Here is an 18,147-nt window from a genome sequence, read left to right on the forward strand (position 1 = left end):
AAAAGCAATGCTACTTTGTAAAATTGTTTGGAAGTTTCCTATACAACTAAACACGCACTTGCCCTAAGACTCACCAATGCCATATCGATGTATTCACCCAAGAGAAGTGAATACAAATGTACACAAAAAAGTGATACAAGGTTAACACTATTCCCAGCAGTTTTATTTATGACAGCCCAAACTGAAAGCAGCTCAGGTGCCCCTAATCAGGAGAATGTATAAACAAACAAACTGTGGTATATTCATACAATACAATATTCCTCAGCAACAAAAAGCAATGAATCATTATACCCATACCATGGAAGGATCTTAGAAATATTATGCTGCGTAAACTACATCTTACACAAAAATTATTCTACGCTAGGGTTCCACTTATATAAAGGTCTCTAACAAGCCAAAGTAATATATGGTTAAAAAAATCAAAACGAGGATTGATTCTGAGGGACAGGCCAAGGACTAAATGAAAAGGCAGGAGAGAACTCCACCCGCAAGGCTCAAACAACATGAAAAGACTGGCAAATCCACAAATAGAAAGAGGATTAATGACTGACAAAGGCGGGGGCAGGGACGACAGGGAGTAACTTCCAGTGGACATAGGGCTTCCTGGAGTGACGTTAATGTTCTAAAACTAAACAGTGTGACGGCTGCACAACCTCACGAAGATACTAAAAGCCACCAGATTGTACACTCATTTGAAGGGGTGAATTTTATGGTACCTGAATTACATCTCAATAAAAAAACATGGATGCAAATATGTTCGCGTGCACACACACGCATGTATGTCTATACATATATTCACTTGAACATACATTCATTAGCTCTGTCTGCTGAGGTAACTTGTGAGCAATGGCATCCCAAAAAGCACTGAACACACCTGGCATACAGATATTAGTTTCAGACCATTTCAGACTAAGGAAAATAGGGCTCCTTGAAGGGATGGCTAATTCTAGAGTTGGGCCAGAGAAATGAGCCAGAATGAAAGGCAGTGCTCAAAGAATGATAGAGTGTGTCAGGGGGACACGGACACCAGCTTGAAGGTCTCCCACTGTCCAACTGGAGACAATGTGAGCGCCGAAACAAACAATGATCGTAAGAGAATACAATCTGCTGAGTAAAATGAGAAGTCATGAGTCCCTTTGAATATGATAATAAATAAATGGAAAGTCTGATGGGGAATGGGATATTTACTTAGTTACAAAGGCTCTCAAATAAAATACCTATTAATTACAAAGAGAAGAAGAGTAACTTCATAGTGGAGAAGGCCAGTAAGCAATATCTTATTTACGTGAGCAATGTGATCATCATCAATAACGTAAAAACCGTTAACAGTGTGCTGCGTGAGAGGAAGAAATGAAGACAGATCATCCCCTCTGTGTTCTTCCTGCCAAAGACGTACAGCCTGACCTAACTTCGAGAAAACGTCAGACAAACCGAAACTGAAGACCAGTCTGAAAAACGACTGGCCTGGAATCTTCAAAAGGACCAAGGTGAAGAAAGAGGAGGAGGGAGGGAGAAACTGTTTCAGACAGAAGGAAATGAAGAAGACCTGACGACTGAATGGAATGCGTGAATCTTAGCTAGATCCTTTCTCTACAGAGTACATTCTTCGGACAATCAGTAAGGCCTGGATGAAGCCCAAAGCCAAGGTAGCAGCAATACACCATCGTTACGCCCCTCATTTGGATGTTCTTTTACAGCTGTGTAGGAGAATATTCTTGCCTGTTAGAAAACACCCTAAAGTATTTGGGGGTGACGTGGCATTATGTTGGCAAATTACTCTCAAATAGTAGAGGAAAACAAATTCCGTACCTGCGACTTTCCTAAAGGTTTGAGATTGTTAAAAAATATATATGGAAATATGGGAAAATACATATATATAAGTAAATTTGACAGAATCATGTTGAATCTAATAATAAAAAATGGGGGCTTACAATGGTTATTAAGTTTGTCCTATATGCTGGTTAAAAGGAAAATATCAACATAAGCTCTAAAAATAGACCCACTGACATGAAATAATCTAAAATACTCTAAACACTAGCAACAATGAATATAAAAGGCTGGATGTACTCACAAATATTCACTCACAAAGCAATTTTCTTATCTAACACAGCTGGCAAAATTCCTAGATGTAAATTTCCTTTTATATAACGCTTCAAAAAAATAAATAAATAAAGGCCCCTGGCAACAATTTTAAGCTGAACGGATATGTTCAGGGTTTTTTTTAAGAAAAGGAAATGTAAAATAACTAGACTACCATATTCTTAAAAAAAAAAAAAATTTTAATGTCTCTATTGCAAGTAAACTCTTGTGTGATTATTGGAAATTACTGTGTTTATTATACATTTTTCAACTTTTGATTTTAAAGAAATGATACATAAAAGACATCATAAAAGAATTCTATAAAATAAAGCAGCAGCCCTGTCTTAAGGAGCTTACTTAACCTAAATGATTCTTATGAATAAAATTACTTTACAGAAGAACGAAATGGTAAAAATAGAGAGCTCTTTCAGAGTTTACATATGTTCAAATTGCATCTGAAATACCAGTATGTTGACCATGAAAACATGCCTCTCAGACCATCAACCGCAGGGGACATAAGTGACCACGGGTCCCAGATACTACGCTGTGAAGTCCACCCCCGTGTTTAGACCAAGGCCACACTCGCTGGCCACGCTCACTGCCAGCCAACGCCTGAGCACAGCAAGACCACTGAGATGTGCCAGCTTCCGGGACACGTGGCACCTCACAGGCAGCTCTGGCTGAGGACTCAGCATTGGCCTTGCCAAACCTCCCTGAGAGCGTGCTGTGGTCTAAGACACTTCCGCCCGGCCTGCCTTCCTTCCTCTGTTCTTCTTCCCTTGGGGTCGGACCAGCACCAGGGCCCATGGCTCTCCTGGCGTCCTCCCCATCTCCTCTTACAGGAGATGGATTTCCCCTCCTGTATTTCTGACGCATTTAATCCTCTCTTGGTAGCAGGCTTCATAGAGAACCTGGCCTAACACGGTTTCATCAAGTCAACAGCATCAAGTTGACTACACAGATGCCGTGTAATTAGAACAACGTCAGAGATAGCCTCTTCCTTCAAAGGCTGAACGTACTGTAAAAAAGGCTGAAATGGAACTAATCAATGTTCAAAATCCATAGTAATCATCTAAATTTTATGGAGTATTTTTAATCTGTAAATCGCCGTGGGTAGAAGCGGGTAGGACGAGCTTCCCAAGTGAAGTGGGCAACTAAGACCTGGAGCCAGATGGGAAGGAGGAGGAACGCGATTCAGATTCACACCCTTTCCAGGCCTGTAAAAGATGCAGGAAGAGGTCCGGCTAAGGAGGAGGCTTCAAAGTTATAGAGATATTGCCAACTGCACAACAATTAGTAAACAGGAAGTAAGTCCCCATAACGCCATGACTAATCCATTCAGGAATAACTGAGTTTATTGTTTAAGATATTTAAGGCGTCTGAATCTAGTATAGAGATAGATCTCTATGCTGTGAAAAATCATAAATTTAGGAGGCGCCATGAGTAGATTTGAAGCTTTCTTGTGTTACGCAGGTTAGCTTTATTTTTTCTCCTTCTCTTTCTATTTTAAAAAGTAATCTTCCTTTTCTTCTCTTCCTCAAAGAGTAATGTCGCTTTCTAAAAAGAATGACTATCACCTAACCCTTAGGGTTAACACTAATCCCTGTATTCTGATTTTATACATTTTTACCATCCTCACAATCCCACCCTTTCTTTTCTTTATTCCGGTAATGGTGTGATGGCTTCAATTAGCCTTTCAGTTGAAAGACTCCAGGCTCCACAGAAACTACAAAGCTATTTCAAGAAAAGCTCTTACAGGAGCAAGCACATAAAGAAATTTTAAAAATCTCCTCAGACACTCTCAAAAGCATTACAAATCACTCATTTTCTTTCCAGGGCTCCAGCCTCACAAACCTGACCTTTTCACTGATACAGTTTCAGAAGAAAAATCCATGTTTAAAATAACGTCATATCTTCTTGGTGAAGCTCTGACTCAGAAAGTCTATCCTATTAATATGTATATTAGAGGGGACCAAAAAATTAAAACCGAAAAATAATCCCTTGCGGATGACTTCAGTGATACTAAAAAATCTAAAAAACATTTTTGAAATATTGTAAGCAAAAGCTAAGCAGGCGCGCACGCGCGCACACACACACACACACACACACACACACAACGAAGCTTTTCGACTTTAGGTCGCTAAGATTTCTTTATGTGTATGTACATGTGTGAGCATGTATTTGCTGTTTTGAATGGCTATAAACATTGTCCTTGGCAATGAAGCAGAATTAGACAATTCTTCTAAAATGGAAAATGTGAAATGAGTGGCTTCAAGTGGGGAATGCCACTAAATACAACTCTTACTCTGTGAGACTGATTGATCGGGATGCTAATGTGGCGCCCAATCCATCCCACTGTAAACGAGAGGATCAGCGAAAATGCCACTCGCCCCCCGAAAATATGGAACTGTTAACCAACAACCCGACTACTGAAAAGCCTGAGGGGCACACTGTAAAAACGTGATCTCTCATATTTCTTCATGGAAACTAAACGATATCTCACAGAAGGGGAAATTTTGGAAAAAGAATACTTAGAATAACTAAGCAGAGATTTCAGTGTCTCACAGAGTCAGGGGTATAAAAAGGGAAGGGTGGGGCCACCAGAGAGGAAGAGGAAGAGCTCTCATAAATGCCTCCGGCTTTGAGTTGAGATCCTGGAAGGGCCTCACTGTCTAAGCAAAAAATAAAAAAATTAAAAAAAAAAATCAAACCTGAGTCAAAGGGATCTACCATACTCCATCTTCCTAACAAAAGAACATTGAATCTGTAAAATGACATCATCCAAAGCCTTTTCATATACAAGATCCGGAATTCTATTAAAAACAATCGACCATGAAAGAAAATATGAGCAAGTATATAAAAATCAAGAGATAAAAGAATATATTAATAGCTGATCAGATATTTTATTATGCTTTAAGTGAAATAATAAAAAGAGCAGATATCAATGAAAGAGAAAGCAAACATATAATAAATAAAAACAACAAAGCCAAAAGTTAGCTCTTTGAAAAACAAATAAAATTGATACAGTATCGATTCAATCCAAATCCAATCAAAATCCTCGAAGGTGTTTTTTCTCCTCAAAAACTGCCAAGCTGATTCTAAAATATAGACAGACAAAGGGCCAAGATAGTAAAAACGATTCTGAAGCAGAATGAAGTTGTAGGCCCATCACTACAAGATAAGACTTACTGTAAAGCGACTATAATTATAATAGGGTGGTATTGGTACAAAGATAGATAAACAGATCAATAGAATACAATGGTCCAGAAATGAAAACAGGATTTTGAAGAGCTATATCCACTCCCATGTTTATTGTACTATTGTTTACAATAGCCAAGATATGAAAAAAAACCTAACTGCTCATCGATGGATGAATGGATAAAAAAGATGTGGTATATATTCACAATGGAGTATTATTCAGCCATGATAAAGAAGGAAATCCTGCCGTTCGAGACATCATGGATGGACCTTGAGCAAATTATGCTAAGTGAGATAAGTTAAACAGAGAAAGGCAAATACTGTATAACTTGTAAATACCAGGGGGTGAAATGGTATTTACCATGGTGTGGGGAGGGGAAGGTAAGATTAATGTTCATTAAGGGTATGAACTTATAACAAGTAGTTAATAAGATATAGAGAGCTAATGCATAGTATAATGAAGAGAGATAACAATACTGTACTTCAATCATGAACTTGCTAATAAGAGGCTAAAACTTAATTATCTCAACCACTGAAAATATAATCAGTAATATGACAGAAGTACAAAATATTGCTACGACCATATTATAATATGTAAAGTATCAAATGAACACGTGTACACCTTAAATATACAGTATTATATATCAAATATATTCATGCAAAAAAAGATAAAGAAATAAAAAATCCAGGTGTTAAGAGAACAGATCCTAGGAGTTCTCATCACAAGGACTTATCTAAAAGTAAGTCACTGAATGCACTCCATTTCATGTGTGCCTGAAACACACACCCAAACACAACAGAAAGCCAGGTAAAGTCTTCGAAGTCAAATGACACCCTTTAGAGCTCTGGCTTGGGCAGCCGGCAAACACTCAACAGAGGAATTCATTGTTAAAATCTGCACTCATCTGTTATAGTTTAGGAAAATGTTTAAACCACTTAGAATCAAATTGGATTTGGAATAATCTCATCAGACCCCACATTCTTACTGAGGAGGAAATGCAAAAAGTGATTTTCCCGAAGTCTGAGATCTGCTTCGGGGAGGGATCAAGACCAGAACCCGATCTGATGTTCAGTCCTTTACACTGTGCCAACCCATCTCCCAACTAAAACAGATTTCATGTCATATGTAAATGAAAAAAGTGCTAAAGATACCTGGGGTGGTAGCATATTTTTCCTCCTTTCAAGGACACTATTTTAAAACGGTTGTCGAAAGACAGGAGGGAGGGAGGGAGGGAGGGAGGGAGGGAGGGCAGCCAAAACCTTTACATTTTTAGAATCCTATGAATTCTACTATTTTACTTTCAGTTCAGCTTCTACACATAAATTTACGACAACAGAAGAATCTTTGAACCATTTCAATTTCCTCCTACTTTGAAAATGACATTAAGAGCAAAGCTGAAATTGACAAGGCCATTAAAACGCGACAGGAAGCGTTTAGCAGGCTTCCCTCCATCCTGACAGTTCGAATCATTTCTCATTTCACCGGAGCCACAGAAAACTTCAACTACAAAGTCGGACTCTAGAATCTTTGAAACCGGAGTTCATTTCAACACTTATTGTAATTGAAATTCTCTTAATTTCTGTCTCGGTTTAAGAGCACAGCATGTCGTTATTTCTAGTACAGGCTCCACTGATGAGTTGCCAGAAATAAAGGAGGTAATAAATGTGAAAGCACTCTGTAAATCTGGAATAATTATAACACACGGAAGGCTCTGTACTCAGAAACAAGGTCTGTAAGTGCGTTGCTGATGTGACCGCGATGCCCCCTTCTTCGTGGCAAACCACTACGTGTAATTTCTTTACGACGAGGGTGTCTACCGTCACTACTGTTACTGCCAGTGCAGTAACGTAAGAAAAAGATTAAGAAAAGAAAATAAAGCAAAACTGTCTATTTACATATTACATAACAAAGTAGCTGATTTAAGAGCAAGGTGGTATTAACGTTTATTCAGCTTGGTGCAACGTGTCCAGAACGGAAGCTCAAAGGTATACTGCTGAGTATGTGAGGTATGATGTTGGCTATTATTCTAGAAATTAAAATAACAGAACAGGAAGAGCATACTCAGTGGCCTTAAAGTCACACACGGTCGCTTTCAGGGATGGGGATTGGTCATAAGATAAAAGACTATGGTTAAAATGACTGCGAAAAGCGTAGGGAAGTGGATGCACAGACTCGAGAAGAACATTCGGTTCTCAGTTCCTCGTGAGCATGCTGTGCCGCTGGAGTCTGCAGCAGCACCTGAGGTTTCCCTGTGTGAGCGCCGGGCCACTAACTGACGGCTGGTCACTGGGCGGGGACAGCGTCCGCTCCAAACGGAACCCAGCGGAGACCGGCCTCGCTGGCATGCTCCGATGTATTCATCTCTGCTCATCCCCATTATCACAGACTCTTGTAAAATTACATTTAGGTAATTTATATTTTAGTACACTATTATGGTCTTAGCAACTTTCATTTACTATCTTGAATTGTGAAATGGTTTTAATATGATTCTTTCGTTTTCTGCATTTTCATAAAATTTAGTGCCCTTTACTCAGCAATTAGAAGGTATCTTAGAGCTATGTTTTTAAAATATTCTTTACTCAGAAAGAGCTTTAAAACTGTCTAATCTGCTGTAAAATATATATGGATAATCTAAAATGGTGATACAAGCTGTATAAATCACTAATGAATACTTTCTAATGAATTCAAGATTGGATCATTAACCTGCGATATCAAACAAAGCAAGAAGTATCAACTACTTAAATGGACCAACTGTTTAACTTTTATCTTTGTGTTTACTAATGTTTCAGCTATTTCTCCTCTAAATATTTTATAATGAGGCAAATACTGTTTTTACTACGACAGAGCAAAACTGTAAGTCAGAGGCTGCAAGCACATAGAACCATCTGTTTAGTTATGTGTAAAAAGTATCTAGCATCGATCAGAGAAAAAATGAGGGGAAAGTCACTGATTGACTAAAAATATACTTGATGCTAGCGGAAAAATCTTATTCTGTATACCATAAGCCAGCCCCTTCCAAATAAACTTAGAAAAATATAAATTTTATTATATTCCTTATGCAAGCCAGAAGCTAATTAGCCTGTAGAATTTCAAAACAGGTAAAAACTTTTTTTAATTACCACTTTTTCCTTTTACAAGCATATAATGAATATAGTATACATTTTTATGGTGTTTTATGGTTTTTGGCATTTTTAAAACAAGATGATTTCCAGAAATCAGTACACTCTCAGATTTTCAGTTTTTATGCATTTCTAGCTCTGAATGATATAGCCATATAAAAATAGATTTCTGATCAGCATTTATATTTATAATTCTCCAAAATGGTTACATCAAGAAAAAAGAAAATACCAGACAGGAGTGGGCAGAGGGCCAAACCACAAACATGCGAGGACTTTCACGAAAGCTGGGCCCTCTGCATCGATCCTAGATGTAGATAAGTGCTTTTATTTATAAGTGTCATTTGAAAAAAACCAGTACATATAAAATGACACTGGAACGGGAGCATACTTCCGACTACCTACTGGCTAACCTTTGCTACTCGGAAGGGTCGGTTTGATTATTCAGGAAGGGAATCACCTAACTTACAAATTAGCCACCGCGTTTGCTTTCTCTCCATATTATTACAGGCTCTTTGCGGCGTTCACTGCCCCTCAACAATGTCTTGGAGTGGTAGGTAAGACGATGCTGACCACACCCACCACACCGTGTAGGGCGACCTAAGTTTGAGGATAGAGGCAAAACTTTGTTTAATGGACTTGCTATCTTTGAGTCTTTGGCCTCAATTAGCATTGACAATATGAGTTAACCATATATACGTATTTCGAGAGTCATTCTGCATTTCAGATATAACCTAGAGAAATTACCAATCTGATGACTATTCTCCACTAGCAGAGCATAATCAGTGAAAATCAGGAAACCATTTTCTTCCAGGCCCACTAATAATGAGGGAGAAGAAAGGTTTCAAAACGGGACATAAAACCACACAAAGCTGTATGACGTGACATAACTCAGAATATAGCAACAATAGCAGAGAACGTGCCAATATGCAAAATCAGATGCCACACTGCTTCCTACGCTTGTCTATTGTCAAATGCCACATTGTCAGAGGGGCAGAGCCCTCGGGACTCCTGAGCCCGACCGCGGCAGCCTGCGAGGCCCTGCCGCTGAGGCTCCTTGCCCGACAGCAGCAGAGCCCAGCCGAGGCCGCGCTGTGCCTTCTCCCTCACAAGGAGGCGCGGAACACGCAGCCCAAGTCGCCCTCGGGACCGAGGGCTGCGGATCCGTTAGTGTCAGGTGTAAAGCAGAGGACGCGGCACAGTGCACATAAGAAATGAAGAGAGGGAAAAAAAACCCTACAAATCTTGACGAGGGGTTTCTAAAATACAGCCCCGTAAAATAAATCGGAAACACGAGGCGGAGGCGCTCGCTACCTTGCAGATCTTGTAGAGCGACTCCTGGCCGTCGCCCCCCGTGTCCTTGAAGTGCTCGTGCGCAGGAAACGTGCGATGGATGTCCCGCGTGATGACACTCTCCTGCGCCGAGTCCTAAAAAAGAAAAAAAAAATTTAATTTCTTTTTAATTAGGAAAACTAATATATATATATACATGGTAAAAAAAAAAAAATTTGAACAGCACATGAAAAGTACGCCCCGCCCCCAATGCCTTCCGTCCCAGACCCACAATCCCATTCACCAGAGATAAACGCTGACGAACAGTTTCTTTTGTACCCTTTCACCCGCCTGCCCATCTGTAGATATGTGAACGTATGTTCACGTGAGGGGAGAGGGGAAAAGTAGTCAGTATACACACATCTCCATCCTTTGCTTCTTGAAGCACAAATAGAAGTAAACTATCAGCTCAATTCGTACAATAGGAAAACTTATAGAATATTCCTTAATGATATATGCAGATGTATTTCATTCTTCTTAAGAGCAGCTATTCAAAAGAATGAGGTACATCTGGATATGGATATATCATAATTTATTTGATATTCTCCTAATAATTATTTAGATTTTTCTATTTATAGTACCAATAATATCACTAGGAACATCTGTATCCATACCTGTCCCAGGGCAGGCTCCTAGAGCTGGAATTGCTAGGCCAAGGGCACATGCATTTCCATTTCTGATAAAGGGACTTTCCCTTCAGAGCTGTGGCATGATACACACTCCAAACGATGCTAAGAGTATGTGTTTCTCTACAGCCTCCCGTATTACCTGACTTTGTAATTTTTGACAATCTGATAACTGAAAACTCAGACCACAGTAATTTAAAAAGTAAGAAATATTATCAATCTTCCCCCCCCAATTAATAGGTTAATTACCCAACTCACTCGCTCCAGAAAATAAAAAGCCCCGAACAGCTATATTAAGATGACATATGCTTAAAAGATAAATCTAGAGAATTTGTTCAGATATATTCAGGATCCAAAAGCTCAAAATTGAGTAAAACTGTAAATCTTATAAAAATGATTCATCCATCACTTGATTTTATTTTACCCCTGTAGAGGTTGTTTGTTTTATCTGTTTAAATGTCCAGAAAACAGGACGAGACTTCTAGCAATCCCGATGATGGAACTATTTTGCACAATTTAAGGAAGCATCGATGACTACTATTGCAAATTAAAAGTATTGTTCAATGTCTTGCTTCAGTAAAGATCTGAACGAATCCCCTCCTTCAGTTAAAATCAAGAAAGGAAAAAATGTTTGCTATATAAGTTACTTTAATGAATGCTATTTCTCATTCTCTCTCTAGCTGAGCCATGTGTAAGAGGGAAGGAGCTGATCAGCTCTGTGTTAAGCCAGTGCCTTCTCTTGCTGCCTTTTCCATTTCGACTGTTATGTCATGCTGGGTGGTAATTAGACCTTATATCATGTAGAGAAAGGACATCAACTGAAAAGTTCCCCACTTGCTAACAAACACCAAACATATTGCAAATAAATCAGTCCAGAGAACATTCTGATGGCAGGAATGGAATGCGAGAGCTGAATACAAATGAAACTTTAAAAAATTATCATAACCTAAGTAAAAAGATGCGTAGCAAGTTCACATTTAACAAGGTAAATGCAGTTTCTAATGATAAAGAATATTTTGGGGTGAAATGGGGGTACAGGACACGGTAAATATAAAGGCAATGTACAAAGAGATACACTGTGAAATGTAGGTTTCGTCTGGCCTGGTATGAAGTGTGAAGGGAATCTGTTACCTGGTCAAAGAAATTTTCACTGGCCAATTTTCTCCAAGAGAAGGCTTCTCTCTCCACACAGTAGTAGTTTTCACTTACAAACCATCCAAAAAGATGACCAATGAAAACGTCACTACTGCTACCACCGAACTATTTCAGGGGCAAATGTGTGCTGGGTGGTTCGCGGGTTAACTTTTTTTGCACTTTTCAAGATGTTAAAGGAGAGGAATCACTGTATTATCTTCCCTAGAAACTGCCCACTTACTTGGCATCATGCTGTGTTTAAGTGGTACCAACAGTCTGATTCAGAGAAAGGAACATGGACCAAAATTTCTAGAAAGTAACTCTGCATGATACTGAGTAATTTTTCTATGCATATTTTAATCTTCCTTGTTTTTTTTTTCTAAATAAGGCAAAAATCAAATGAAAATAAAAATCATAAATTTTTCCTTGCTTAATTAACTTTCCCTTCTTAGGAATACTTTTAAATGATTTAGACACATGAGTGTTTCTAGAGTTTTCTTCCTACATACTGATCTCAGTTGGCTAAGGGGATAATTTCTGGAACTTCACTTTACAGACTAAATAAGCTATTTTGCTACATCGTTCATTGATCCCTTTACAAGTGAAGGTCAAGGAGTACACTAGACTCTCCCAAATAGACTAACAGGAATGAAGCTGTGCCCGACTAGAGAAAACAATCGTGGTTTTGAAGAAAAAACTACAGGTAACCACCTCCCAATGACCCACTGTCACGAGTACGGATGGTACATATTTCGGGAACCCCCACCTCTCCCCTAATTCTCTCACTCACCCATTCAACACATATCAGAGTCAAGGAGTTGCTGGATCTAATGCACAACGAAAGCAGGAGAAAACAATTCTTCTCTTTAATATAGACTCATTCCAATTACAGTTGTCGATTTTTACAAGAAATAAAATGAACAGAGAAGGACAGAAAAAGAGGCCAAATAATTCACCATATAAGTATCTAGAGCTAAAAAGTTTCATATGAAAACCCTCTCTCTCTTTTTTTTTTTACTATGGCTAAAAACATTTTACAGCACAACGAAAACTGATATGAGGTTAATTTTTTAACTTAAGGAGCCTCTGCCAACCATTGCCAGAACGAGAAGGGGACAGCCACTCCTCATGGGCAGCTGCTTCACCCGCATCCGGAGACTCACAACTTGACCCAACATTTACTTCCCAGTACGTGCATCTCATGTGGTATGATAGCAAATTCATGTCATTTAGAATAAAATAATGTGTGTACAGTGCTTAGCACACTGCCTAGTATAAAATGAGTACTCACCAAAGAAATAACAATAATTATTATTATTCCCCCTTTTCTTTAAGAATCACGCTTAACTGTTTAAATATTTTGGTGAACAAACATTTTAGACATCCTTCTGTATTTGAACACTCTAAATAATAAAGTAAACAACTGTTTTTCTTCGGACATCGCTAACATTGTGATTACGAAACCAATTCTCTTAGACTTTTCAGTATGATGATGTGTTAACGCATACATGCCCGTTCTAAAATTTTTATCATGTACCTAACATGTCCTAAGTTTTCCTTGTTTTTATTAATTTATGAATAAAAGCAAAAGGGAACAATTATTTGGATAACATGATGTTTTTATCAACTGGTACACACTCTGGCCCAGCTTCGCATATATCCCTACAATAAAGAAGATGTCCGCACAGATGCCAGCGGAGGGCTGGAAGGGCGGCAGGGGGTGGAAGCTGAATCTGTCAGAGCAGCTACCACTTCCACATCACTTTAGAATTTAGCTTCAGAGGATCAGGGAAGGGTTGAAGTCATGGTAATGGAGAGGACAAATGCCACTGTCACTACTGCATGCCTCCCTTCTGGACCGCCACCACAGAGAATGTAACCGGTAGGCAAAGTCCTCCAGATCATCTTCTTCCTGCCTAAGGAAGGGTCACGTTGGGCCACATGCAAAAGCTCGCTCAGAGCAGAAATGGAATAGTCATGAGAGGTTTGGAAGACAGTCCCCTCAACCCTTAACCTTGACACTAACACCACATAGCAACTAAATTTCTATTTAGTTTACCTTTCGAGGATTTTTTTTAAATTTCCAAACCGCTAAGTCATAAGACTAAACATCTTCCAGAGAGACATCAGTCTCTAGTGTGATAAAATCCACGGTCATAACTCAGCTTGCTGAAGACCAGTCCAAAACCGACCCTGAGAGGTATGCCAAATAGCTCGATTAACTTTTGATCGTATTAAGTGGATTCAATTTAAAGCTTCTCTCAAGAATACTACATGAGCAGTTCTTCCAATATGATGCATATACCCTGACAGTTTGTAATGCTCTGAGTTCCCAGTTGGAGAGAATCATCACTCGCTTGCTGTGAGCAAGAAATGAATACGGCATTCACGTGTCAATAAGTATTAGGAAGACAGGCGTGGATGACCACAGCCTATTATTATTCTTCATTTCTGCACTGTCAACACTGGAAAGGTATTTTCGTGGGGAGGACCGTTTTCACATGTGACCTTAGCATCAGACAAAGTATAAGACTGATGTCCCGAGAAATGAACGCCTTGACTGTACCTTGATTTGCTACATTTTTACAGCTATGGCAGCATCTTTTTTTATTAATCCCTTGTCAGATCCAAAGAATTGCATTTTCACTTTTCATCCACTATAAAGTCACTTCAAATTTATAAGTCCATGCCAATTTGTGAGTGTCATTAAAATGCCAATGTAGACCAGGCCTCGCCAGTCAGTCGACAGATAAATGATTCAGATCTTGAAAAAAGTTTGACCTTAGAACGTGCCTTCCAGTCTCACTCCCCAGGGACCCTCCTTCAGTTCTATGTGGGAGCCAGTTCTGTGGTAAAACATCACACACCGGCTGGCTTGCATGCCCCCGACAGCAGATGGGTTTGCAGTGGTGGGTCTGATTTATTTGCCTTGATGTTCGCCAAAAATCCAAAGAGGCAGAGATGAAAGGAGGAAATATGAAAGTGCATTCTAGTTTCAAACGTGCTACTAAAATCATGAGCTGGAAACTGTAACACAAAAAGGTTGGATCGTGGCCGATCTTCCTTCCTTGAATAGGGGGACAGCCTTAGCATAAGCGGGGTAACATGGAAGCAAAGAAAGAAAGGTCAATGAAATCATATTGCGAGCGAGCTGCTTCGTGGGCATTGCACACACGCCGCCAAATGTCTCAGAATCAAAGCGTGACACAAAGGTTAAAAACGTAAGCCACTTTCTGGCTTCACCTGGAAAGAAATCTCTTCAGAGAGCAGCAACAGAAAGACCTAAGGGAAAGAGAGGGGAGAGGAGGCTGTGTACTTATGAGACCAGTTGACATCCATGACAGATACCTGGATCCCGAAGGAAGTGCTGGGACTGGAATTGGAAATACCTGAACAGAATACAGGATCCCTTTGGGACTGGCAGCACGGCAGGCTAGCCTAGATTTCCTCGAGAGCCTAAGGAATCCAGGTCAGAGCTAGAGACGGCTGCCTGTGATGAATACCTGGGCTTACTTTTAGGCTCCAAACACACCTACCAAGTGCATCTATGGCCATATTTGGATATATCCTCATTCCCAGGGTTGTTGACCACTCATTGTTCCCAAATAAAAGTTCAACTGAGACACCTGACAGTCTTGGAAACTCATGTCATCTAACAATGATAAACGCTGCATTTCCTGTTAAAATGCACAATAACTGCACTGCATGCTGTTATTTTCCAAAGTTAGATGGACTTCCGATGTTGCTTTTTAAAAATGATTATTTATGATTTTTTTGTTAACAAAACAGCCCTTTAAGCCCTTTTGAAATAAATTTTAAAAATTAAAATATTTTTAATTAAAAAATTAAAATATCCATATTTACTACCCATTGTGTAAAAAGAAATTCTTTCATTTTCCATAAAACTTTAAAGAATATCTCCGATAACCAGCATTTGAGAAGTGTGCCTATTTTCACCTATTCATTACATTTTATAATTTTATTCACTTTGACTATGTATATACCTTGTTGTTGTTTTTAGAGGTTGAAGAAATATTTTTAATAATTTAGAAAACATTCTATCCTCCTTCAATCACGTTAGATGTTTCTCTATGAAACTCTTTGAGCTCAATTACACCTTTTTGAATTGAATGACATAAAAAAAAATTAAGCTTTCTATTTGCTGCATAGTACAAATTGGTTCAAATATTCAAGAAATACTCTTCTGAGTACCTACTAAGAATCAGGCGCTATTTTAAGTGCGAAAGATATAACTGTTAGTAAGACAATGCCCCAAACTTATGGAGCTTATATTCTTCTAGTAGTAAGGGAAAAGACATAAAAAACAAGTATATAATATTGGTTAGTAAAAAGTACTACGAAAAAAATAAAACAAGTAAAAAAGATAGTGAGAGTTCAAATTTTTAGAGAAGGAGCAATATCGGCAAAAGGGAAAGCATGTTCGACCTCTAAGGAGAGCAAGTGAACAACAATTTTCCCTAAATAAATGTCGATAATGTGTACATTTAAAAAACTCTAGGATCAATAAAGTTACTTTATATGGGAATATAGGTTTTTAAAAAAATGCAATTAACTTTGATGTCAAGTCAGGTATTATGACTGCCATTTCGTTCCTACTTTAACATCAGTTTTCACTTACCCAGGAGGAGAAGATGCTCTCGTCCCCTCAACACTGATAATGAAAGAAATGGGAAGAACTAAGAGCAGCAGGCTTTCTTCCTGACAGACTGTAAGAGCGCTGGTTCTCAACGATAAAGGTCATTTGGATAAATTAAATATTCTAATTCCATCGAGGAAGTGTACGATTGGGCATTTTTTTGTTTTACAAATTCTGGTTAATATTACAACTTTCTTTTCTGATACACTGTTCGTTTTTCTCTGTTCAAGAGGGTCAATTTCTGTTTCTCCAAGGAATTTCTCTGGAAATAATCTTCTTGCAGAAGGTACATTTGAATCTTGATTAACCCTTTTTGGGAAAAAAAAACAAATCATGTGTAGAAACCTAAAGATTTTGCCCTACACCTTTTTTTTTGTCTTTATGGATTTAGAAATGAGATTACTATTCTAAGTCTTATGAGATCTAGGTAAATTTTAGACTCTGCTGACTCCTCCTCTGCCTACTCCTTAGGTGACAGTGTTACATCTGTGGCCTTGTTCTCTGCTCACTGTCCCTGCTCTCCCTGGGAAATCACATCCCTTCCCGTGACTTCAGCTACCATCTGTCTTCTCTCTCCTGGATCTTTACTCAAGTAGATGCCAAACCTTACCGATTACCAGAACCGTCTGAGAAGCTATTGCAAAACCCACATTCCCAGACCTCACTTAGATTTAATCTACCAAAATCCCTAGAGTACTTCCAGGCAAATCTGATTATTAACAAACACCTACGCAGCCACAAGCAAAAGACCACAAATTGTTATCTGGGAACTACAGAGCTATCACTCCACACATGGATCAAAACAAGTCAAAAACTCAGTTCGGAATCTCCCCTATGATCAGGTGGCCTTTTACGTTCTCAGTCTCAGTGGCGGGAACTTGCGCTCCTGTCTCTGGGCTGACACACAAAGGATTACTCCAGAAGTCTTCTTCTCTCTTCCCCCGTTAATCAATTGGTCTTTGCTCTTCCACTCTGTTATTTTAATTAAATGGCATCCATGTCTGAATATCCCTACTTGATTGACCATGATCAATTCTTATTTATCTTTGGTACCTGAGACTTTAATAGGTGCTTGGTAAATGGGAATCGGGAGCAGGCACGGTGAGCATGTATCCCCATGATGGACAGACCCAATTGTATCATTTCTGCTCTGAGTTTTAAATTCCCTTCTAATTGCTTTTAGTCAAGAGCATTAGCAAAAAGAAATAATTTGCACCAAAACCAAAGATGATGACAAGGACTCACAGACTTCCAAACCAAAACGTCACAACAAAATGCACACCAAAATATCCTTACTCCAAATACCAAAGATGACACATGAAAATAATTACAGAGATTATATAAACTATAGAAAAAAAATGAAATAAATCTCCATCTTAAAATAGAAATTAGAAATTCTACCACTATTAGAATTGCCAAAAATCATCACTAAAGAAAGCTGGGGTTTTCTCACTGAGTTTTACTTCATTTTATAAGAAAAGCACTAAAAGATATATTCAAATGCCACATTATTTTAATATCAGTCTTTTTACTTTAAAAGTGACAGGAGATGAATCACATAATTAATGTGTTCAAAACTCTGCTAGATGCAAATTACATTAAATATGATGTGTTAGAAATCTGAAGTATCCTTCAAAGTTTATATGTGAACTCTTTCTCAGTTACACAGCTCAAAGTAGTAGACAGAGATCAACATTAGGCAAGAATCACAGGAAATACCTCCCTATTCACCGGACCTCACTGGACCTTATGGCATTTAACAAGCTCGGGTTCTTTACCGGTCTTCACGCCGCATTACATACAGGTCCTCCGCTTTCTTTGATATTAGGGTGCTTTAGCAGTTATAATTAAGAAAAGACTGACATCTTTTATTCTACCTCATCAAAAGTGGATTTTTTTCTATCTTTGAACTGTTAGTTATTTAGGTTCTATACCACTGGCATGAGCAGACTATAGAGATAGAAACAGCGGATGGTTGTGGTCTCTCTCACGTCTGAAACCCTC

General features: G+C 38.7%; 1 protein-coding gene across 4 annotated transcripts in view; it reads right to left on the reverse strand.

Annotated features, from left to right (window-relative positions):
• RABGAP1L (RAB GTPase activating protein 1 like) overlaps nucleotides 1–18,147 on the reverse strand; it is a 417,651-nt gene that overhangs the window by 176,874 nt on the left and 222,630 nt on the right. For all 4 annotated transcript variants that reach the window (XM_039881422.1, XM_039881421.1, XM_039881423.1 and 1 more), the window contains one exon: nucleotides 9,709–9,822. In XM_039881422.1, the coding sequence (XP_039737356.1) occupies nucleotides 9,709–9,822 (114 nt within the window). The remainder of the gene's footprint in view (nucleotides 1–9,708; nucleotides 9,823–18,147) is intronic.

Source organism: Pteropus medius, unplaced genomic scaffold (assembly GCF_902729225.1).
Source record: "Pteropus medius unplaced genomic scaffold, Ma_sr-lr_union100, whole genome shotgun sequence".
Classification (NCBI taxonomy): domain Eukaryota; kingdom Metazoa; phylum Chordata; class Mammalia; order Chiroptera; family Pteropodidae; genus Pteropus; species Pteropus medius.